Below are 23,711 nucleotides of genomic sequence, written 5' to 3' on the forward strand. Positions count from 1 at the left end.
CACTCCCTCCGTGACTCCCTCATCAGGTCCATACCCCCCACCGACCCAATCTCCACTCCCGGCACCTTCCCCTGCAACCGCAAGGAGTGCAAAACTTGCGCCCACACCTCCTCCCTTACCTCCCCCCAAGGCCCCAATGGATCCTTCTATATCCGTCACAAGTTCACCTGCTCCTCCACACATATCATTTACTGCATCACTGCACCCGATGTGGCCTCGTCTACATTGGGGAGACAGGCCGCCTACTTGCGGAACGTTTCAGAGAACACCTCTAGAACACCCGCACCAACCAACCCAACCGTCCCGTGGCTGAACACTTTAACTCCCCCTCCCACTCCACCAAGGACATGCAGGTCCTTGGCCTCTTCCATTGCTAGACCCCGACCACACGACACCTGGAGAAAGAGCACCTCATCTTCCGCCTAGGAACCCTCAAACCACACGGGATGAATGTAGATTTCTCCAGCTTCCTCATTTCCCCTCCCCTCACCTTATCTCAGTCCCAACCCCCGGATTCAGCACCGCCCTCTTGACCTGCAATCTTCTTCCCGACCTCTCCGCCCCCACCCCTTCTCCGGCCTATCACCCTCACCCTCACCTCCTTCCACCTATTGTATTCCCAGTGCCCCTCCCATAAATTCCCTCCCCCCTACCTTTTATCTCAGTCTACCTGGCACACCAACCTCATTCCTGAAGAAGGGCTTATGCCCGAAACGTCGATTCTCCTGCTCCTCGGATGCTGCCTGGCCTGTTGTGTTTTTCCAGTACCACATTTTTCAATTCACCTAACCTACAACATCTTTGAATTATGGGAGGAAACTGGAGTGCCTGGAGGAAACCCATGTGGCATAGTGGCTCAGTATTTCACACTGCTGCCTCACAGCGCCAGGGACCTGAATTCGATTTTAGCCTTGGGCGACAGCTTGAGTGGAGATGGTACGTTCTCCCTGTGCCTGCATGGGTTTCCTCTGGGTACTTTGGTTTCCTCCCACAATCCAAAGATGTGCTGGTTAGTTGAATTGGCCATGTTAAGTTGCCCATAGTGTTCAGGGATGTGTAGGAGTGTGTAGTGTGTTAATCAGGAATAAATGTAGAGTAATAGGTTAGTAGACTTACTGGGCAAATGGCCTGTTTCTACACTGTAGAATTGGTATTTTAGTTGTATCATGTTTGTTATTCACTAGAATCATAAATAGAATGTGAAGTGGATGGAGGGTAAACTAGAATAGGGAATAGTTTATTGTGCATCCTCTCAGCTCCACAGTCAGTACTGGACTGCCTCCCCGAGAAACTGCACCAAATCACCTGATCCACTCTCTTAAAGGGGTAACACCACACAACTAATGCAGGACGTTGGGATAGCATGCCTACAGCAATACTTATTGTTAGTGCAGACTCAATAGGCCAAAGGGCATTTGCTGCACTATGTGACTCTGGCTCTACCAACATACATAACAGGTTGAGATTCTCAGAACAAGGTTAGAGAGGCACCACAGAGTTATAGAGATGTATGGCATGGAAACAGACCCTTCGGTCCAACTCATCCATGCCAACCAGATATCCTAAACTAATCTAGTCCTATTTGCCAATTTCCCTCTAAACCTTTCTTGTTCATATACCTATCCAGATGCCTTTTAAATATTGTAATAGTACCAGCCTCCACCACTTCCTCTGGCAGCTCATTCCATACATGTGCCACCTTCTGTGTGAAAAGGTTGCCCTTATGTCCTTTTTAAATCTCTCCCCTTTCAACCTCAACCTATGCCCTCTAATTCTGGACTCCCCCACCCCATGGAAAAGACCTTGTCTATTTACCCGATCTATGCCCCTCATGATTTTATAAACCTTTGTAAGGTCACCCCTCAGCCTCTGATGCTCCAGGGAAAATAGCCCCAGTCCATTCAGTCTCTCCCTATAGCTCAAATCCTCCAACCTTGGCAACATCCTTGTCACTCTTTTCTGAACCCTTTCAAGTTTCACAACATCCTTCTGAGAGAAGGGAGACCAGAATTGCACACAATATTTCAAAAGTAGCCTAACCGTCAGCTTGGCTATTATTTTTAATAATATGAAACACTGAGGGATGATCTAAATGAGGTGCTTAAAAATGATTTTAAAATGTTGACCGCGCAGTTAAAGCCAAACTATTGGCAGAATCTCCCTGGCCCTGAATGATGTGGATTATGGCAAAAAGTCCAGGACAAATGGGTGAGACGTTAGCTGAGATCTTTCTCAATGCCAAAAGCATTGTTCAGCAGATTTCCAGATACCATGATGAGATTCTCACCCAGAGAGGGGAGAGAGGCCAATGAACAGTGATTGTTGTTGTTAGAGACATTGTTATCCTTATTACTACCTAATTTCACCTCGTTAAAACATACTCTCTGATTCTTCCATGTGCCAGACAGAAACTAGGTTCTGAGAATTTCCAAAGTGTAAGTCGGAGCAGGTATCTGGTTACTCCAGCTTGCAAACTGCTCCTCTGGATCCCCAGCTGTGATACCTGGCAACAACATCTCAGTGTAGCAGGTGAACATGCCCCACTTGCCTGGATATTGACACCTGACCTGTGCCAGCCTCTCTGCACCATTAAGGGAGGGCTCGGCTGAGATGATAATGGCTGGCACAGGTGCAGGTGGGTAAAAGGTGAGTGATTAGGCAGCGCCAAGCCCATGCAGACTATTCTGGGCTGCTAATCTGGAGACCTGGGTAATTTTCTGGGGACCTGGGTTCAATCCCACCACATAGATGGTGGAATTTGAATTCTGTAAAAATCTGGAATGTAGAGTCTCATGATAAATGTGGATCCATAGTTGATTATCGGGAACAATCCATCTGTTTTACTGATGTCCTTTAGAAAAGGAAACTGCCATCCTTCCCTGGTCTAGGCTACATGTAACTCCAGACCCAGTGCAATGTGGTTGGCCCTCAACTGCCCACTGGGCAATTAGGGATGGGCAATAAATGCTAGCCTAGCCAACAATGCCCTCACCTTGTGAATGGATTTTTAAAAAAAACAGCACGATAAGTTATCAAGGTTTCCAGAAATCAGTGAAGTGTCCAATTCAGAGAGTTTCATGGAGATTTCTCTCAGTCAGTTACTTGGTGCAATTCTCCCCTGCTCACATCATGTCCACACCACACCAGTGGTGGAACAGCTCACTGCTGTACATGTCGTATGTAAAGCCCAGCAATGCTGGTCCGGGTGGTGAAGAGGGGTTAGGTAAAGACAGATAGAGGGTATGACCTGGTTGGTCAATGGAAGGAATGAATCCAGTTGGTGGCTGGGAGGAGTGGAAGGGAGGGGATGGGGCTAGAAAGGGACTCAGGGGATGGGGAGGGAGGTTATTTGAAATTGGAGAACTCAGTGTTGAGTTCTCCAGGCTGTAGGCTGCCCAGGCGGAAGATGAGGTGTTGTACCTCCAACAGGAGCTGTGGTGTGAAGCTACAGAGACTACCTACCCTTTGTGCTATATCATGTTCAAACCCTGAATAAGGGAATTCTATTCTTCCCCTAACAGCCAGCTCAGCACAGCATATTGTCCAATGGAGCACCATCATGTGTTAGAAACCCTTTAAATGGCAGGCAGTGCTAACTCCTATTGAACAGCAGTAAAAGCGAAGTAAAGACAAACAAAAACGGGAATGCGGGAATAAACAGGACTAATGGGCTTCTGAGCAAAAGCATATTGAATGATGACCTCATCCAATTCACTTCTCCTGGCAGCGGGTGGGTCACATCCTGTCTGCTTTCCCCTATTTATGTTTGTCTTTACTTCGCTTTTACTGCTGTTTAATAGAAGTTAAGCTTACATTTTTGCACCCAACACTGTATCACTCCATCATATTGAAAGTAATGTTCTTCCTTCTCGATATCCTCAACTTCCTTCCTGGAAGGCTGCCACTCCTTTCCCAGCTCTCTTGCTCCCACCATCTGCTCTCTCTGCCTTCTTCAGTTATGCACAGCACAGTATGTTAAGATTATGTGGCACACTCTGGCTGGTGCGTACTATAAACTTCCCTCAGACTGTTCCGAGCATTGGAACCTCATCTTCAGGAAGCTTATCATCTTGAGATATGGCCATTCAGTTGAAGCACACTCATTTTGTTTGCTACAAAAATGCCTGGTACATTCTGCAGGCATGACATTGATATAGCAGAGTGTCATGTGACAGCATGAATGTGATGGCAAGGCAAGATGCAGTGAGCATCCAGGTAGGTACAAAGTGAGTGAGCACTCAGAAAAGGCGAGGAACAGGGAACGGGCGCAGCTTAACACGTGGCTGCGCAGCTGGTGTAGGAGGGAGGGCTTCAGATAAGTAGATAATTGGGATGCCTTTTGGGGAAGGTGGGACCTGGACAAGAAGGACGGGTTGCATCTGAACTGGAAGGGGACCGATGTCCTGGGTGGAAGGTTTGCTCGAGTAGTTCGAGAGGGTTTAAACTAGTATGGCAGGGGGGTGGGAACCTGATCTGTATACCGGAGGTGAGAGTTGATGCAGATGAGGCAATAGCAAGAGGTAGACCAGCTAGTCGGAAGGATTTTCCTGGGAAGGAACCAAGGGATCAGTTAAGGTGTGTTTGCTTTACCGTAAGGAGTATCAGAAATAAAAGTGATGAACTTAGAGCATGGATCAGTACCTGGTTCTAAGATGTTGTGGCCATAACAGAGACATGGGTTTCTCAGGGGCAGGAATGGTTGCTGGATGTTCCAGGGTTTAGAGCATTTAAAAAGAACAGGGAGGTGGGAAAAAAGAGGAGGGGGTGTAGCACTACTAATCAGGGAGGGTATCACAGCTACAGAAGTTTCTATTGTTGAGGAAGATCTGCCTTCCGAGTCAGTATGGGTGGAAATTAGGAACAGCAAGGGAGCAGTCACCTCGTTAGGGGTTTACTACAGGCTCCCGAATAGCAGCAGGGAGATGGAAGAAAGCATAGGTCAGCAGATTTTGGAAAAGTGTGGATGTAGTAGGGTTGTTGTAATGGGTGACTTTAACTTTCCCAATATTGATTGGAACCTCCTTCGAGCAGAAGATTTGAATGGAGCTGTTTTTGTAAGGTGTGTTCAGGAGGGTTTCCTAACTCCGTACGTTGACAGGTCGACGAGGGGAGAGTGAAAAATGAGGTCTGCAGATGCTGGAGATCACAGCTGCAAATGTGTTGCTGGTCAAAGCACAGCAGGCCAGGCAGCATCTCAGGAATAGAGAATTCGACGTTTCGAGCATAAGCCCTTCATCAGGAATAAGAGAGAGAGCCAAGCAGGCTAAGATAAAAGGTAGGGAGGAGGGACTAGGGGGAGGGGCGATGGAGGTGGGATAGGTGGAAGGAGGTCAAGGTGAGGGTGATAGGCTGGAGTGGGGTGGGGGCGGAGAGGTCAGGAAGAGAATTGCAGGTTAGGAGGGCGGTGCTGAGTTGAGGGAACCGACTGAGACAAGGTGGGGGGAGGGGAAATGAGGAAACTGGAGAAATCTGAATTCATACCTTGTGGTTGGAGGGTTCCCAGGCGGAAGATGAGGCGCTCCTCCTCCAGCCATCGTGTGGTTGTGTTCTGCCGGTGGAGGAGTCCAAGGACCTGCATGTCCTCGGTGGAGTGGGAGGGAGAGTTAAAGTGTTGAGCCACAGGGTGATTGGGTTGGTTGGTTCGGGCGGCCCGGAGGTGTTCTCTGAAGCGTTCCGCAAGTAAGCGGCCTGTCTCACCAATATAGAGGAGGCCACATCGGGTGCAGCGGATGCAATAGATGATGTGTGTGGAGGTACAGGTGAACTTGTGGCAGATATGGAAGGATCCCTTGGGACCTTGGAGGGAAGTGAGTGTGGAGGTGTGGGCGCAAGTTTTACTTTTCCTGCGGTTGCAGGGGAAGGTGCCGGGGGTGGAGGTTGGGTTGGTGGGGGGTGTGGATCTGACGAGGGAGTCACGAAGGGAGTGGTCCTTGCGGAACGCTGATAGGGGAGGGGAGGGAAATATATCCTTGGTGGTGGGGTCCGTTTGGAGGTGGCGGAAATGGCGGCGGATGATACGTTGTATGCGGAGGTTGGTGGGGTGGTAGGTGAGAACCAGTGGGGTTCTGTCTTGGTGGCGGTTGGAGGAGCGGGGCTCAAGGGCGGAGGAGCAGGAAGTGGAGGAGATGCGGTGGAGGGCATCGTCGATCACGTCTGGGGGGAATCTGCGGTCCTTGAAGAAGGAGGCCATCTGGGCTGTGCGGTGTTGGAATTGGTCCTCCTGGGAGCAGATGCGGCGGAGACGAAGGAATTGGGAATATGGGATGGCGTTTTTACAGGGGGCAGGGTGGGAGGAGGTGTAGTCCAGGTAGCTGTGGGAGTCAGTCGGTTTATAATAGATGTCTGTGTTGAGTCGGTCGCCCGAGATAGAAATGGAAAGGTCTAGGAAGGGGAGGGAGGAGTCTGAGACAGTCCAGGTGAATTTCAGGTCGGGATGGAAGGTGTTAGTAAAGTTGATGAACTGTTCAACCTCCTCGTGGGAGCACGAGGCAGCGCCGATACAGTCATCGATGTAGCGGAGGAAAAGGTGGGGGGTGGTGCCAGTGTAGTTGCGGAAGATGGACTGTTCCACATATCCTACGAAGAGGCAGGCATAGCTGGGGCCCATGCGGGTGCCCATGGCAACTCCTTTAGTTTGGAGGAAGTGGGAGGATTGAAAAGAGAAGTTATTCAGGGTGAGGACCAGTTCAGTCAGTCGAAGGAGGGTGTCGGTGGAAGGGTACTGGTTGGTGCGGCGGGAAAGGAAGAAGCGGAGGGCTTTGAGTCCTTCGTGATGGGGGATGGAGGTATACAGGGACTGGATGTCCATAGTGAAAATAAGGCGTTGGGGACCGGGGAAGCGAAAATCCTGGAGGAGGTGGAGGGCGTGGGTGGTGTCCTGAACGTAGGTGGGGAGTTCTTGGACTAAAGGGGACAGGACCGTGTCGAGGTATTGGGAGATGAGTTTGGTGGGGCAGGAGCAGGCTGAGACAATGGGTCGGCCGGGGCAGGCAGGTTTGTGGATTTTGGGCAGGAGGTAGAAACGGGCGGTGCGGGGTTGTGGGACTATGAGGTTGGAGGCGGTGGATGGGAGATCCCCTGAGGTGATGAGGTCCTGGATGGTCTGGGAGATGATGGTTTGGTGGTGGGAGGTGGGGTTGTGGTCAAGGGGGCGATAAGAGGAGGCGTCCGTGAGCTGGCGTTTGGCTTCAGCGGTATCCGCGAGCTGGCATTTGGCTTCAGCGGTATCCGCGAGCTGGCGTTTGGCTTCAGCGGTATCCGCGAGCTGGCGTTTGGCTTCAGCGACGAGGGGAGAGGTCATTCTAGACTTGGTGCTCGGAAACGAGCTGGGGCAGGTATCAGATCTTGTGGTGGGAGAGCATTTTGGAGATAGTGACCACAACTGCCTCACATTCAACATAGCTATGGAGAAGGAGAGGATTAGGCAAAATGGGAGGATATCTAATTGGGGAAGAGGAAACTATGATGCGATTAGACATGAATTAGGAAGCATGGATTGGGAGCAATTGTTCCATGGTAAAAGCACTATAGACATATGGAGACTGTTTAAGGAACAGTTGTTGCAAGTGATGAATAAATATGTCCCTCTGAGACAGGCAAGAAGGGGTAAGATAAAGGATCCTTGGATGACGAGAGCGGTGGAGCTTCTCGTCAAAAGGAAAAAGGTAGCTTACATAAGGTGGAGGAAGCTAGGGTCAAGCTCAGCTCTAGAGGATTACAGGCAGGCAAGGAAGGAGCTTAAAAATGGTCTGAGGAGAGCCAGGAGGGGGCACGAGAAAGGCTTGGCAGAATGGATTAGGGAGAACACAAAGGCATTTTACACTTATGTGAGGAATAAGGGAATGGTCAAAGAAAGAGTAGGGTCGATCAGGCATAGCATAGGGAATTTGTGTGTGGAGTCTGAGGAGGTAGGGGAAGCACTAAATGAGTGTTTTGCTTCTGTCTTTACGAAAGAAACAAACTTTGTAGTGAATGAAACCTTTGAAGAGCAGGTGTGCATGCTGGAATGGATAGAGATAGAGGAAGCTGATGTGCTGAAAATTTTGTCAAACATTAAGATTGACAAGTCACCAGGCCCAGACCAGATTTGTCCTCGGCTGCTTTGGGAAACGAGAAATGCAATTGCTTCGCCACTTGCGAATATCTTTGCATCCTCGCTCTCCACTGGATTCGTACCTGAGGACTGGAGAGAGACAAATGTAATTCCTCTCTTCAAGAAAGGAAATAGGGAAATCCCCGGCAATTACAGATCAGTAAGTCTCACGTCTGTCGTCTGCAAGGTGTTAGAAAAGATTCTGAGGGATAGGATTTATGACCCTTTGGAAGAGCATGGCTTGATTAAATGCAGTCAACACAGCTTTGTGAGGGGCAGGTCATGCCTCACAAACCTTATCGAGTTCTTTGAGGGTGTGACTAGAAACGTTGATGAGGGTCGAGCCGTGGATGTGGTGTATATGGACTTCAGCAAGGCATTTGATAAGGTTCCCCATGGTAAGCTCATTCAGAAGATCAGGAGGAATGGGATACAGGGGAACTTAGTGTCTGGATAGAGAATTGGCTGGCCAACAGAAGACAGTGAGTGGTAGTAGAAGGAAAATATTCTGCCTGGACGTCTGTGGTGAGTGGTGTTCCACAGGACTCTGTCCTTGAGCCTCTACTGTTTGTAATTTTTATTAATGACTTGGATGAGGGGATTTAAGGATGGGTCAGCAAGTTTGCAGATGATACAAAGGTTGGAAGTGTCGTTGACAGTATAGACGGCTGTTGTAGGCTGCAGCAGGACATTGACAGGATGCAGAGATGGGCTGAGAGGTGGCAGATGGAGTTCAACCTGGATAAATGAGAGGTGATGCATTTTGGAAGTTTGAATTTGAAAGCTGAGTGCAGGATTAAGGATAGGATTCTTGGCAGTGTGGAGGAACAGAGGGATCTTGGTGTGCAGATACATAGATCCCTTAAAATGGCCACCCAAGTGGGCAGGGTTATTAAGAAAGCATATGATGTTTTGGCTTTCATTAACAGGGGGATTGAGTTTAAGAGTCGTGAGATCTTGTTGCAGTTCTATAAACTTTGGTTAGACTGCACTTGGAATACTGCGTCCAGTTCTGGTCGCCCTATTATAGGAAAGATGTGGATGCTCTGTAGAGGGTTCAGAGAAGGTTTACGAGGATGCAGTCTGAACTGGTGGGCTTATCTTATGAAGAGGGGTTGACTGAGCTCGGACTTCTTTCATTGGAGAAAAGGTGGAGTAGAGGGGACCTAATTGAGGTATACAAGATAATGAGAGGCATAGATAGAGTCGATAGTCAGAGACTATTCCCCAGGGCAGAAAGGACTAACACGAGGGGTCATACTTTTAAGCTGGTTGGAGGAAAGTATAGAGGGGATGTCAGACGCGGGTTCTTTACACAGAGTTGTGAGAGCATGGAATGCATTGCCAGCAGCAGTTGTGGAAGCAAGGTCATTGGGGACATTTAAGAGACTCCTGGACATGCACATGGTCACAGAAATTTGAGGGTGCATACATGAGGATCAGTGGTCAGCACAACATCGTGGGCTGAAGGGCCTGTTCTGTGTTGTACTGTTCTATGTTCTATGTTCTGAAACAAGCTAAGAGCCTTGAGTTGCACCCTGTTCTAATGCATAAAGTGAGTGCCAAACCACTACGCAAATCTATCTGCTGGCAGCATTACAATGAAAGGAGCCAGTGAGCTCCAAAGTGTAGTACTGAAGTGGTGGACTTTATTTGAAGGGAAATGCAGATGTGCCACAATGATTGGTGAGGTTGATGGGTATCTGATGCCCACGTCTGTGGAGGGGTGTGCAGGCAGTTGCTGGCTATGGAGGTGCTGAAGAGCACTAGCCAAGATGGAATCCTAGAGAAGCATTTGGCCAGTTGAAGCCAGGTAGCTCCTCAGTCTGTCATGTTGGGAATTGTTGGTTTTTCTGTGTTGCGGGGGAGAATAACAATTGCATATCAATGGGACAAGAATAACGAGACATTAATGTAGGCAAATGGTCTCCGCGCAGCTTATTCACGAGATTCCCACCTCGCCTTTAAAGTTTTGACTGGAAAATTGGATTTTGAGCTTTTTAATATCAAAAACCTCCTTTTTTCGATCTTGCTACATTTTTCCAACTAAATTGGACTATCCATATCATTCAGAGACTGCAAAAATTTTGCCCTTTAACTCATAAGGGCTGAGGATGATGCGACATTTGAGACTGTCCAGATTAAGATCAATACAATTTTGTTGCATAGTAGTATCAAGGGAAACAAACCAAGGTGTATGTGAAGAACACATCAGCCTTGGTCTAATGGAATCGAGCAAGGGCTGAAAGGGATCCTCCAGGTTCCTGTGGGCGGGATTCAGGATGCTCCTTGCATGAATAATTTTGTGCTATTTTTCTCAGTGCACTTAACCAATAGCTACTGTTGAAATCTGAGATTCACAGTTAAATTGGATACCTTCTCCCTGAAAGTCAGAAACGAAGAATCAACTCTCCCTTGAAAACTGAAATCGAAGGAAGTGAAATGTGACCTTGGTATTTTACAGAGACTGAGTCAGAGCAATAATTTATAGAAAATCTTAGCAAAGCTGATTGAAATGTTTAGTAAATTTGAGCTCCTGTTGTGATTCCCTCCAGATACCTCCCTCATCTTCTGCGTTCTGCAGTCGAGCCAAAACTTGCACTTCAATTGAGGCATGATCTAACCCTGAAATAAGCTGGGATAACCTGCCGTAAGCAAATGCTGAGCCCTTTCATTATAATTGGGTTGAGACCCACTTTGTCTCGCCTCACTTCAGAAGATGCTTCATATCAGTTATAGCAGATACTTCTGTACTAAGCTCAAATCTTCAAATAGGTTTATTTATGGCTTGTTATTTGTAGCAGGAAACAGTAACAGGAGAGAACTAAAAAGTGGCGAAATAAGCAGTAGTGTGCAAGTAGTTCAGAAAGACTTAAATGAACAAACTATGATCCTTTAGAATGCATGGCAGAACTTGGGATATAACTAAGTCTTTGAAGATAGTGGTTTCAGTTACTTGCTGAATAAGTGTGTTTCGTCTGCTTTTTAATTCAATTACGTTTACGGCCAGACTAACGTAACTCAAAGTGGGGGTGATATTGAATCAAGGTGCCTATGAGACGTACCATCTGCAGTCCCATGAGGTTACAAGATCAAAACATTTATCACAGACCAGTCAAACGGAATGATCGGATTACACCAAGCATTGAGAACTTAAACTGGGAGCCTGTCTGATTTCCTGCCAAAATAATGAATGGCCACTGGGGAAGTTCCAAATGGGAAAATGGGCTCCCCACTGCCTGATATATAAATATTTCAAGCAACCTGTTCAGATGGGATTTGAATCCAGATCTTCTGCTCCAGAGACAGGGGCATTACCACTATGTCATAAGACTCTATTATTGCATATTTCATATATTAGTGGTACCCTAACAATTTAATGCCTCCAACAGTCAGGCGTAGAAAGTCTATTCCCACACCACCTCCTCTACAAACAGTGAACAACGCTCCATTTGGTCTTTAGCCATAGGAAAGACCCAGTGGTAGTGAATTCTGACAGCAATGGTAATACAAAACTGATGATGACATGCCTGCCATTCATACACTTTTTATTTGAAATTTTAAAATAGAAGATTAACGAATGATTACCTATTTTGCACAACAAATTTCAATCTCCTCACCCACTGTTTTATCAGAGTTTTGTAGCAGATTTGATTTTTGAGTTAATGAATTGTTTTATTAATGAAATGTATATTTTGAATTCTTCACAATACATTAAAGAGAAGATGATGGCATCCACGGGACATGCCATTATATAATTGTGATTTTACATGTGACAGTTCACACTTTCATTCATTTGCTCCAGACTATTGTCAACAAAGCCTCTAATTATCAACTGATTAAGAGATCTAATTTTACTTCAATTTTTCCAGATCGGCACAGTAGTGTGGTATTGAGATATTTCCTTGAGTTGATTAGTGCAGTATGAGCTCTGACAAGTTTTAGTTGTGGAGAAAGTGAGGACTGCTAATGCTGGAGATCAGAGCTGAAAATGTGCTGCTGGAAAAGCGCAGCAGGTCAGGCAGCATCCAAGGCACAGGAGAATCAATGTTCTGGGCATGAGCCCTTCTTCAGGAATAAGGAAAGTGTATCCAGCAAGCTAAGATAAAAGGTAGGGAGGAGGGACATGGGGGAGGGGCGTTGGAGGTGCGATAGCTGGAAGGAGGTCAAGGTGAGAGAGATAGGCCGGAGTGGGGTGGGGGGAAAGGTCAGGAAGAAGATTGCAGGTTGGGAAGGCGGTGCTGAGTTTGAGTGATTTGACTGAGACAAGGTGGGGGGAGGAGAAATGAGGAAACTGGAGAAATCTGAGTTCATCCCTTGTAAGGGATGAACCACAAGCGATGAACTCAGATTTCTCCAGTTTCCTCATTACCCCTCCCCCCACCTTGTCTCAGTCAAATCACTCGAACTCAATACCGCCTTCCTCACCTGCAATCTTCTTCCTGACCTCACCGCGCCCACCCCCATTCCGGCCTATCACCCTCACCTTAACCTCCTTCCACCTATCACATTTCCAACGCCCCTCCCCCAAGTCCCTCCTCCCTACCTTTTATCTTAGCCTGCTTGGCACACTCTCCTCATTCCTGAAGAAGGGATCATGCCTGAAACGTCGATTCTCCTGCTCCTTGGATGCTGCCTGACCTGCTGTCCTTTTCCAGCAACACATTTTCAAGTCTTGTTGTGGCTATTTTAAAAGTGCTAGTTGCAAAAGTCTGATTTATTTTAAAATTCTGAACCAGATTATAATGTATAACTATGGAAGGCCTGTGCCTTTTTTTTCAATTGGGTTTGGTTATGATGCTTTCTCATTTGGAAGATTAACAAAAATATTACGATTCAGAATGTTGTTTGTGCTGCCAACTATATCTTTTACACATATGCATCCTTTTGGGACTTACATGATATGGCATTTGTGAGGGTAGGTACCTTTTGGTCTAATGAGTCTTTATAAAAAAAACAGAAGTAGTTTACTGCAGGTTATAAGAACAGGCTACACATTATTGCAAAGATTATTCATGAGGACTGTTGTGGCACAGTGATAGTGACTTTATTGGTAAGCCGGGAGGCTCAGGTCCAAGATCTGTAATAACATCCCTGAACAGGTTGATTTGAAAATATCTACAAACACCATTCAGAGAATCTAGCCTTAGGTGTACCTTTCATGAGATCCTAATCTTCTCTTCAACCAAGTCCATATGACATCACTGCACTGGGTGGCATTTATTGTAGTCAATGAATTATTTAACCTTTCAGACCCATTTACAGCATCTTTCCTAAGGTTTTGTTTGATAACTTTTACTGTTATGCATTTAGTTGTATCCTTACATGGAGCACTCACTTCCCCATTACTAGCCCAAACCTAAGTCCTTCATTGTACAAGTTCAGATAACATGGATGAAATCAATATCCCACCGTCAACCATCTTTTATTTACAAATGCAAAGCCTTTGACAATTGCATTGCCTCTCAGTGAATCAGGCACTCTTCTTAATATCCCTGACATGCAGCCTTTTATTTTATTGATTCCTGATGAAGGGCTTATGCCCGAAACGTTGAATTTCCTATTCCTTGGATGCTGCCTAACCTGCTGTACTTTAACCAGCAACACATTTTCAGCTCATTCAGCCTTTTATGTCAGCCAGGGTTCCCTGTTTGAACCAGATTAACCAGCCCAATTAGAGAACTCGTATTCAATGGGGTCCAACTTGATTACAATCACTACAGTGGAGGTTTCACTATCTTCCCTGGACATGTTCTTTTTGAACTTGGAAAAGTGGTCTTTTGTTGGCTAGAAGGCAATTGCCATAGTTGTGAAGAATGCATAGGTTTTCTTGTATCTAGTCTTTTGTTACTGATTTCTTCCATTGAATTCTATGCACCACATTTCCAACTTGTGTCAGAGGATGTTTGTTCTCAATATAGCTGTAGCTCTGTCCTTAAATAGCTTTGTTTTAACGTTAATTTTGATTATTGCAATTTGGAGTCTGTCATTTACCCTCAGTGACTGAATGTAATATGGTCCCATAGAAAACATAGGAAATAGGAGCAGGCTATTCAGCCAATCAGGCCTGCTTTGTTATTCAACATGATAATTGCTGATCCTCCATCTCAATGCCACACTCCCTCTCCTGCCATACCCTTTAATACCTTTAGTCTCTAGAAATGTGTATACTTCTTTCTTAAATATTTTCATTGAAAGTTTCCACAGTCTTCTATGATGGAGAATTACACAGATTTACTAACTTCTCAATTAAGATATTTCTCCCCATCTCCACGTGAAATGGCCTACCACTCATTCTGAGGCAGCGATCCCTTGTTCTGGTTACACTTACCAGGAGAACCATCCTGACAAGTCCTGCTGGAAGGTTATATGCATCGAAGAGATTCTTGCTCATTTTTCTCAAATACAGTAAATACTGGTCCAGTTGACCCAATCTCTCCTCATACCACAAACCTGCCATCGCAGGAATCATTCTGGTAAACCTTCGCTGTACTCCCGCAATTGCAAATGTATTTTTTCTTCGATAAGGAGGGCAAGATTGCTTATAATGCCCCATGTGTGGCCTTAAAAAGGCCCTTTACAGCTGCAGTAAGATTTCCTTGCTCCTGTGCTCAAAACCTTTTGCAATGAAGGCTTTCCTAATTGTATGCTGCACTGTGTGGTGTTTGCTTTCAATGACTGGTGTACAAAGACACCCAGATAGCTTTGCTCATCAACATTTCTGAATTCAGCTATTCTGATTTCTACCAAAGTGGACTACTTCACACCTAACCAGGTTATATTGCTGCCACCATGCTTTTGCCACTGAACTCAACTTGATCTGAAGCTTCTGTATGACACTCACAATTGCAAGTAGTTGCATGTCACTAATTTTAGGTTTGTGTCTCCCAAGTCCTCAGAACATCATCAGTGTGGGCTAGAGGAACCACTTATTGAAATCAAACAAGTTTTAACTCTTTGTTAATACTTAATATGGGTGGCACAGTGATTCTGTGGTTAGCACTGCTGCCTCACAGTGCCAGGGACCCAGGTTCAATTCTATACTTGGGTGACTGTCTGGGTGGAGTCTGTGTGGGTCTCCTCCCACAGTCAAAAATGTGCAAGATAGTTGGATTGATGATGCTAAATTCCCGATAGTGTCCACGGATGTGCAGACTCAGTGGGTTAGCCGTGGGAAATGCAGGGTTACAGGGATACGGTTGGGGGTGATTCTGGGTGGGATGCTCTCTGGAGGGTCGAAGTGGAACTGATGGGCCAAATAGCCTGCTTCCAAACTGTAGAGATTCTATGATTCTTTCAGACCCCGCCTGACCCATATGGAACATATCTCTTGAGAAGCTGAAGGGAGCAGATTCAATAGTAATGTTCAAAAGAGAATTTTAGACTTGCAGGATTTGAAGAAATTTGCAGTTTGATGTGAAAACATGAGGAGGTCTAATTGGACAGCTTTTCCAAACACACATGATGAGCCAGATTGCCACCTTCTGTGCTGTAGATACTCTGGTTGGGATTTTCTCATTTTCAGACTAAGGCTGGAAATTGGAGACTTTCCTGGAGAGAATTTTCAGGATTCACAATTAATCAGCCATTTGATTGGTTGCTTTCTTTCAGAGCAGTAAGTTCTACTACCTGATAGTGCTGGCCAGTTGGAGGTCAACAGACCTCAGCTTCTGGAACACCATCACCTCGATGGAGGGGGATGGGGGTGGGGGCTGTGGGGGGTGGGGGCTGTGGGGGGGTGGGGAGGGGGGGAGGCAGTGAGGAGGTTCCATCTGCCTGGAAGTGAAGACAAAGGTGCTCTGTCAGAGATTAAACCCCTGTTGATGGTCTAATCTCTCAGCCTTGCACAAGTTAGTGCAGGTTGAGAGAGTTGCCTCCTCTTCCCAGAACTGACAGCCTTCCCACACTTTTTTCCCAGTCCGATAGGCCAACTACTTTCTCATCCTGCCTGGAGCTGAAATGACTGCAGCCTAGATGGGAAAAGGCCCTTGAAGTCATCATTAATTAACCACTTGAGGACCCCAAATGGTGACAACGGGGGAAGCCAATCCTGACCAGAACGGAAATCCTCTGTCGTGGAAAGGGGCTGGATGTGCACCCACCCATTGACTTTCCTTTCCCAACACCTCCTCTGCCACGTTTGAGGAGTGGATGATTGTGGCCAATGATTCTGTGCTGGATATTTTATAACTTGACCAGGCACAATGGAGAGGTAATTTACAATGATTTCAAGTTCACTTGCTTAGTCACAAAAGTAGGGTTGTGGTTGCTTCTCCTGGTAATGCAGATTGATTTTGAACAAAAGCAATCTCAAAACATAATTCATCATTATTGCCTTGTGTTTACCAGCTAATTTAGCTGCAGGTGCACAGACAATAACTGGTCAATTAACTACATACATTCAGCAAGACATCTCAAGAGAGAAACAGATGTGGAAATGAGCAAATATTTATATTGTAGCTGAATACAACTCATGTTACACATAACAATACTCAATGAATCCTCTGTATTTAGTTGCTGATATTCCAAACCATACGATACAAAGTCATTAAATGCGTGCTCTCAGGTAGATTGAAATGAAATGTTAGCACTGTTCGGTAAAACTATATGTTCTGTGCGTTTGTGCATGTATTCATGTATAACGAGTGGATACTAGGTAACAATTACCTTCAATCTGGTTCTAAAATCTAACCTCGAGTTTTAATCAGAAATATTATTCCTGCTCATAGGGGTGTGTCATGACACGGCTGAACAGGTTGATTTTTACAAAAAATGAAATAACTCAATTTGGGGTCTTACAATTATATTACATATAGGTCATCTGTGTTATTAAAGGTCTTACACTGTTTGAATCACAGCACAAACAGCAGTTTCCTTTTTACACAGAATGACTGAATATTTGTGAACAGACAAGATTTTGTTTTGCAAGCACTCACATAGTCATTCAGATCATCATCATCATCATCATCATCATCATCCACAGAACGCGATGGACGTTTTCTGTTGGGTTCGGTGTCTGAGTGTGTAGTGAATTCATCTTCTTCGGCTTTCTCTGCTTCTCCAAAATCATAAAATCCTGGGTCTAGAAAGATACAATGCTGAATTAGAGCAAGTGTTCTGCCCATTCGTTGATGTTGAAGCAAAATATTCATGAGATCCCTCAAAGCTATTTTCTGATAAATACAAGATATATATTCGTGTCCTCCAGGTGTTATACAAGTATGTGAATAGAGATTGACTCGACTGGTACACTGGCACCATTTATATGTGGAAGTTAGAAAGTACTTACTTAAACATTACTTTGCATCAGCACTCTGCTGTATACGGTATATTTGGCATTTGTTTTCAAATATCTATGTTTTACTCAAAAAAACATTATGATAATTGTCAAAGTAGAACCTAACATGTTTTCATTTCAAAAGATGTTTCTCACTCTTTTAAAAATTATTTTCATCCTGTGGAGAAATGGGTTTTGTCATAGGAAATGTTGACACTCAATTCCAGTCAACAAAAGCAGCTATTTCATTATGACAATAGGGGGATTGGTGGAACAGAAGATTGAAACATCAACATCTTTTGTTCCCAAAAAAAAGGCGTAAACATAAGTGACTTTTGTCTAGATCAGTAGCAATCTTTGAGCAGATGTCTGTTAATGTGTAATCAATATAGCCTCAAAGCTTGCCTTTGGCACATCCATTATAGATTTATGAAAATAATTAGCGGTTTTCAATATCTTATGCTTTGTGTCAGGTATCAGTAGTTCTTGGGTCAATATTCATTCAGTGATTTGAGAAGAACATTTGTAGAGATACATAGCATCATGGCTTTTTGAAAAGTCTATCCAATTAGGCCCATTTCCCCATCATTTTCCCTGTAGCCCTGCAATTTCAAAGTTACCACTGAATCTTCTCCCATGAGCCTATCAAGAGATACATTTCAGATTTCCAATTGAAAAAACACTCATTACCAAAGCCAATACCAATCATCAACAAATAGAATACCTTCCATAACTAGAATAGTTTGAATACTGTAAAGTATAACTTATTTGCTTTCTAAGTTATTCACACTCTTGAATAGTTTCCCAACACAATTAACATGCCATAATAATAGTTACTTGCAATGCAGACTCCTTGAAACTCAACTAGAGCTGTTCGAGACAAATGACACATTTTAATTTAGGAATGACAATAGGGGACAGCATTTAAACTTTGTTTTGAAGACAAGCATTTAAACTTTGATCCTGTTTTTTAGTGGAAGTGTGACTCATTTAAAAATGTAAGTGTAAAAATGATGGGAAAAGGATTGCTAGATGAACATGTTGAGTGCTTGTGCATTAATATTACCGACCATTTCCTTCATGTTTACCTGCCATAAAAAGGGAGAAGAACGGATTACTGTGAGTGAGCTACAAACCAAAATCTAATTTACGGATTTAATAAGTAGAAATATTTTGACATTTGCTCTTTTAAAGAAATGTTATTTGTCTGACTACCTTGATTATCTTATTTCTTACTGATGGATATTCTGTGTGCACTACATACGATGCAATATAGATGGTAAAATGAAAGTTTTAAATCTAGCTCAGGAGTTATTTTTGTCAATAATTTTTACTTTCTCATTATCATGATTACATAACTCATTAGGGAACGAGGCAGCCATTCGATTTAAAATGTACAAGATATTGAAGCAATGATACAGAAGTAATGATAGGAAATTAATTATTGATGTAATCAGTCTGCAGATGCAGTTTTGTCTCACAAGCATTGTATGATCGAACAAGCTTACTTTAACATATCAATTTATTAATTACAAAATAGGCTCTTTGATGCAAACATAAAACTGCATGCCAAATCTTTGATAGCTTCCCTTCAATGGCTTTTTTACCTTTCAAATATGATGGACGAAGCCAATAAATTGGAAGATTTCCACACACTTCCAGGACTTTTGAATTCAGCAGGAAACGTTGGTCCTTAATTGGTTGTTCAGCTGCCACCCAAACAACAGTTTCATCAAACTTCACTGGCATAATTTCATCTTGCTGTTAAAATAAATGGCGTATGTTAATCTTTTTTTGTTAATAGCAAAACAAAAGCAGGAATTTTTTTTTTCATTTGGTGGTTTCATCTAAAGTTGAGTTGCAGAAACCATGAATTTATTAACAGTACAATAAGAGCAAATGACAAGAATAATTAAATTCAACTTCAGTTTGAACATATGGTGTAATATAATTGGTTTTTTCACAAGTACTGATTAGCAGAATTTCATTAGAAAACTTTGTGCACTAACCTATTTTTCATCATTAGGCAAGGCAAAAGAGGACATAAAATGGCATATCTATTATGATGTACTTTTCTCAGAGAAGACCTTTAAATGCAGTTACAGTACAGGTACCAATCTGAGAGTTGATAGCAGTGTTTGTGTGACAGATGTGAGTTATACCTCTGACTATACCGGCAAGACAGCTCCATGCAAGCTAGGATCATGCAAAACCCTTGGTAACTGACATTGTCGACTCACTGATGTGGAAAAATCACCAAGATAAAAAAAAGCAAGAGACTGTTGACCTAGTAGTTACCACCCCAACAGCCTCATCAGCAAAGTTAATGAAGGTGATACTGACAATGCTATTAAACAGCACGCACTCATAATCAACCTGTTCACAGATGGTCAGTTTGAATTCCACCAAGATCGAAGGGGAGGCAATGGCCTAGTGGTATTGTGGGACTGTTAATCCAGAGACCTAGATAATGTTTTGGGGACTCAGGTTCAAATCCTGCCATGGCAGATTGTGGAATTTGAATTCAATAAAAAAAATCTGGCATGACAAGTTTAATGATGCCCATGAGTCCATTGTTGGAAAAACACATCTGGTTCACTAATGCTTTCTGCGCAACTAGAGATAGGGTATAAATGTTGGCCGAGCCAGCAATGCCCTCACCCCATGAATGAATAAAGCGGAAAAAGGATCACTTGGTTCCAAGCCTCCTTACAGCCTTTGTCCATTTAGGGACAAAACAGCTGAATTTCAGAGGTGAAAGTAACTGTCCACGATATAAAATCACCATTTGAGTAGTTTTTGACAATAAAACCATTTAGGGCAAAGATGAGGGGATATTTCTTCATCCGGACAGTGGTGAGCCTGTGAAATTCTCTGAAAGCAAGTGAGGGCAAATCATTGAATGTTTTCAAGGGGCAGTTATATATAATTCTTAGTGCTAAATGCGTTAAAGTGTATGGGGAGAAAGTAGAAACAGAGTACTGAATTGGATGACCAGCCAGAATTATACAGAATGGCAGAGTAGGCTTACTCCTTCTCCCACTTTCTTTGTTTTGGCCATTTTATTGCATCTTTCTGAATATCAGCCCTCAGTCTCCATGTTACAGCATGTAGCTGTTTCTTAAATGTATTCTGGCCTCAACAGTTCTTTCTGGAAATTTGTTGAGGTAACTAATTATCCTCTAATGAATTACTTCTTGGCATCTGTTTGAAACATTCCTTCCACAATTCTGAACTTGTGTCCTCTTGTCTATCTGCATAAATGTTGTATGTAAGTGTTTTCTCAATTTAATATATTCCTACTTCTGTTCAGTTCCTTTTCAGGCTGATGAGCCTGAATCTCCAGTCCTTGTTCTTAATTCAGTCCTGAGAGACTAAGCATCAGTTTTATTTCTTTATTCAACATCAATTGAATTCTTGGACACAGAGCTCCCCCCCCCACCCCCCCACCCCCACCCCCAGTTTATGTTCATTAGGACCAAGAGGGAGATTCATTTATTTGAAGATGTCTGTGTTGATTATTGCTCATAAAAAAACTAAACCCTAAACATACAAGATTCCGTGAATGCATATTAGATCTAGGTTAAATGGCTGGACAAAACTGTTTTCTATTTAGCATATCAGCTCGAGTCAGTTGTCAAGTTGAAAACCGAGCAGTCAGTGAGCACACAGAACGATTTCACAAACAGTACTGAGGTAAAAACTAGATCGTCTTCTTTCAGTTATGGTAACTGAGTCTGAATTTTGACCAGGTCATTAGGTTTTACTCCCTTGCTCTCATTCAAACATAACATTAGGCAATCTTTTACATTCATCTGAAAGAACAGAAAGCACCTTAGTTTAGATTAGATTACTTACAGTGTGGAAACAGGCCCTTCGGCCCAACAAGTCCACACCGACCCGCCGAAGCGCAACCCACCCATACCCCTAACCTAACACTACGGGCAATTTAGCATGGCCAATTCATCTGACCCGCACATCTTTGTGATTGTGGGAGGAAACCAGAGCACTTGGAGGAAACCCACGCAGACACAGGGAGAACATGCAAACTCCACACAGTCAGTCGCCTGAGGCAGGAATTGAACCCGAGTCTCTGGCGCTGTAAGGCAGCAGTGCTAACCACTGTGCCACCGTGCTGCCCGAAGTACTAATGTTCCATCTGAATGATAGCATGACCATTAGTGCAGTAATCCCTCAGTAACATGTCTATCTTCGATTTTTCTGCTCGAATCCTAGCATGGAGATGCAACGTCTAACCAAAATTATCCTGGAAGCAAAATATCTCAAAACATTGAAAAGGAGGTGAAGTTTCTCGCTGCTACTTTGTAAGAAATCCGTGAGTGGTTTTCCCTGCTAACCAAATGCAGTCAGGCCATAAAGATGTTGCCTATCACCCAAAAGAGGAATGTGATATCTGAGTTTTAATGCTGGGCCAGGTAAGTAGGCTGTATGTCTCAGTGACAGACACGTGTTTTAAATATTGACCGAACACAGGGGGCTTCTAAGTGATAGTGGCATAGAAAATGGAGGACAATGATAGTTGGAGCATGGCTTTCTATAAGTGGGCAGTAAAGTGGCATCAGAGAGCTTCGATGGCCTGGAATGATGGATATGTCCATAAGTTAGAATGGGATCTAAAAGGGCCATAGGAGTGCTTAGGGGGGGCATAGTGTCAGCAAGATGCTACAATCAAAAATTGGACATTATACATTGGCCTACAGCTGGAGAAAGCAGACTTAACAGAAAATTAGCCAAACTAATTTCAACAGCAGCCAGCAGCTTTCAGCTACAGAGAACAGTGGAAACCAAGATCAAAGAGATTTCAGAGGTCCAAGAAGAACCGGTTACAACTAGCCTCAGGGTTGTATGATGGGAAGGTGTTGAACAGGCTTTCTGGCAATCCACTTGTCTGAGCATGTGCACTTTACACTTCCTGGCATGGCAACAGTGAAGGGTGTTGGTGTGACCCCATTGGATGATTTGAATCCAGCTCATGACCCCATTGCCCAAAGGCCAAAGAACATTGTGGAAGGTCCAGTGTAATGGGGGATAAGAACAAACTCCTGGAAACTACCCCCTCAGTGAACACTTCGTAAAGATTCACAGCAAAACTCGTAGTAATACTCATGGCAGAAGATTGTGCAATAGCCCAAGAAGATCCAGGGGAAGATCCACCCTGACCTGCAAGACCCAGCTTTGTAGAATTCAGCGACCATCGGAGAGGAAGGAGATTCCAATGGCTGATCTCAAACACGTGGATCATTGCAGATAATATTCTTTTTCAGACATCGATCCAGATGGAGAGTAAATATAATGGGAATTTGGGAAATGCTCATATGGCATTTTTAATGAGGAATATTTTGTAAATTAACTAAGAGTTGAATTGCAGACCGAAGTCTATATCCCTTTGTTCCTGACAAGAGAGCTTTGGTAAAGTGTTATTAAAACATAAACTGGGTGAAGTATCCAAAACACAGTCAATAGGGTGATAAAGGGAGAGGCCATATGGGTGGGCAGAGAGACATTAGGTGGCATGGAGCATATGATTTGACATGTGGTTGGCATTGATGTAGCGTGGCTAGAATGTGGGAGTGATGACATAGAATCATAGATATGTACAGCATGGAAACAGACTCTTCGGTCCAACCTGTCCATGCCGACCAGATATCCCAACCCAATCTAGTCCCACCTGCCAGCACCCGGCCCATATCTCTCCAAATCCTTCCTATTCATCTACCCATCCAAAATTCCTCTTAAATGTTGCCATTGTACCAGCTTCCACCACTTCCTCTGGCAGCTCATTCCATACACGTACGACCCTCAGTGAAAAAGTTGCCCCTTAGGTCCCTTTTATATCTTTCCCCTCTCACCCTAAACCTATGCCCTCTAGGTCTGGAATTGCCAACACCAGGGAAAAGACTTAGTATATTTATCCTATGCATGCCCCTCAATTTTGTAGACATCTATAAGGTTACCCCTCAGCCTACACTCCAGGGAAAACAGCCTCAGCATGTTCAGCTTCTCCCCATAGCTCAAATCCTCCAACCGTGACAACATCCTTGCAAATCTTTTCTGAACCCTTTCAAGTTTCACAACATCTTTCTGATAGGAAGAAGACCAGAATTGCATGCAATATTCCAACAGTGGCCTAACCAATGTCCTGTATAGCCGCAACATGACCTCCCAACTCCTGTACTCAATACTCTGACCAATAAAGGAAAGCATACCAAACGCCTTCTTCACTATTCTATCTACCTCCAACTCCACTTTCAAGGAGCTATGAACCTGCACTCTAAGGTCTCTTTGTTCAGCAACACTCCCTAGGACCTTACCATTAAATGT

The 23,711-nt window shown here is 44.1% G+C and overlaps 1 protein-coding gene across 2 annotated transcripts in view; it reads right to left on the reverse strand.

Moving 5' to 3' along the window:
- The window catches only part of tnmd (tenomodulin), a 212,046-nt gene that overhangs the window by 24,509 nt on the left and 163,826 nt on the right, over window positions 1–23,711 (reverse strand). For both annotated transcript variants that reach the window (XM_060832212.1, XM_060832213.1), the window contains 2 exons: window positions 18,977–19,130; window positions 17,029–17,174 (listed from right to left, as the gene is read on the reverse strand). In XM_060832212.1, coding sequence (XP_060688195.1) covers window positions 17,029–17,174; window positions 18,977–19,130 — 300 coding nt within the window. The remainder of the gene's footprint in view (window positions 1–17,028; window positions 17,175–18,976; window positions 19,131–23,711) is intronic.

Source organism: Hemiscyllium ocellatum, chromosome 11, assembly GCF_020745735.1.
Source record: "Hemiscyllium ocellatum isolate sHemOce1 chromosome 11, sHemOce1.pat.X.cur, whole genome shotgun sequence".
NCBI classification, from domain to species: domain Eukaryota; kingdom Metazoa; phylum Chordata; class Chondrichthyes; order Orectolobiformes; family Hemiscylliidae; genus Hemiscyllium; species Hemiscyllium ocellatum.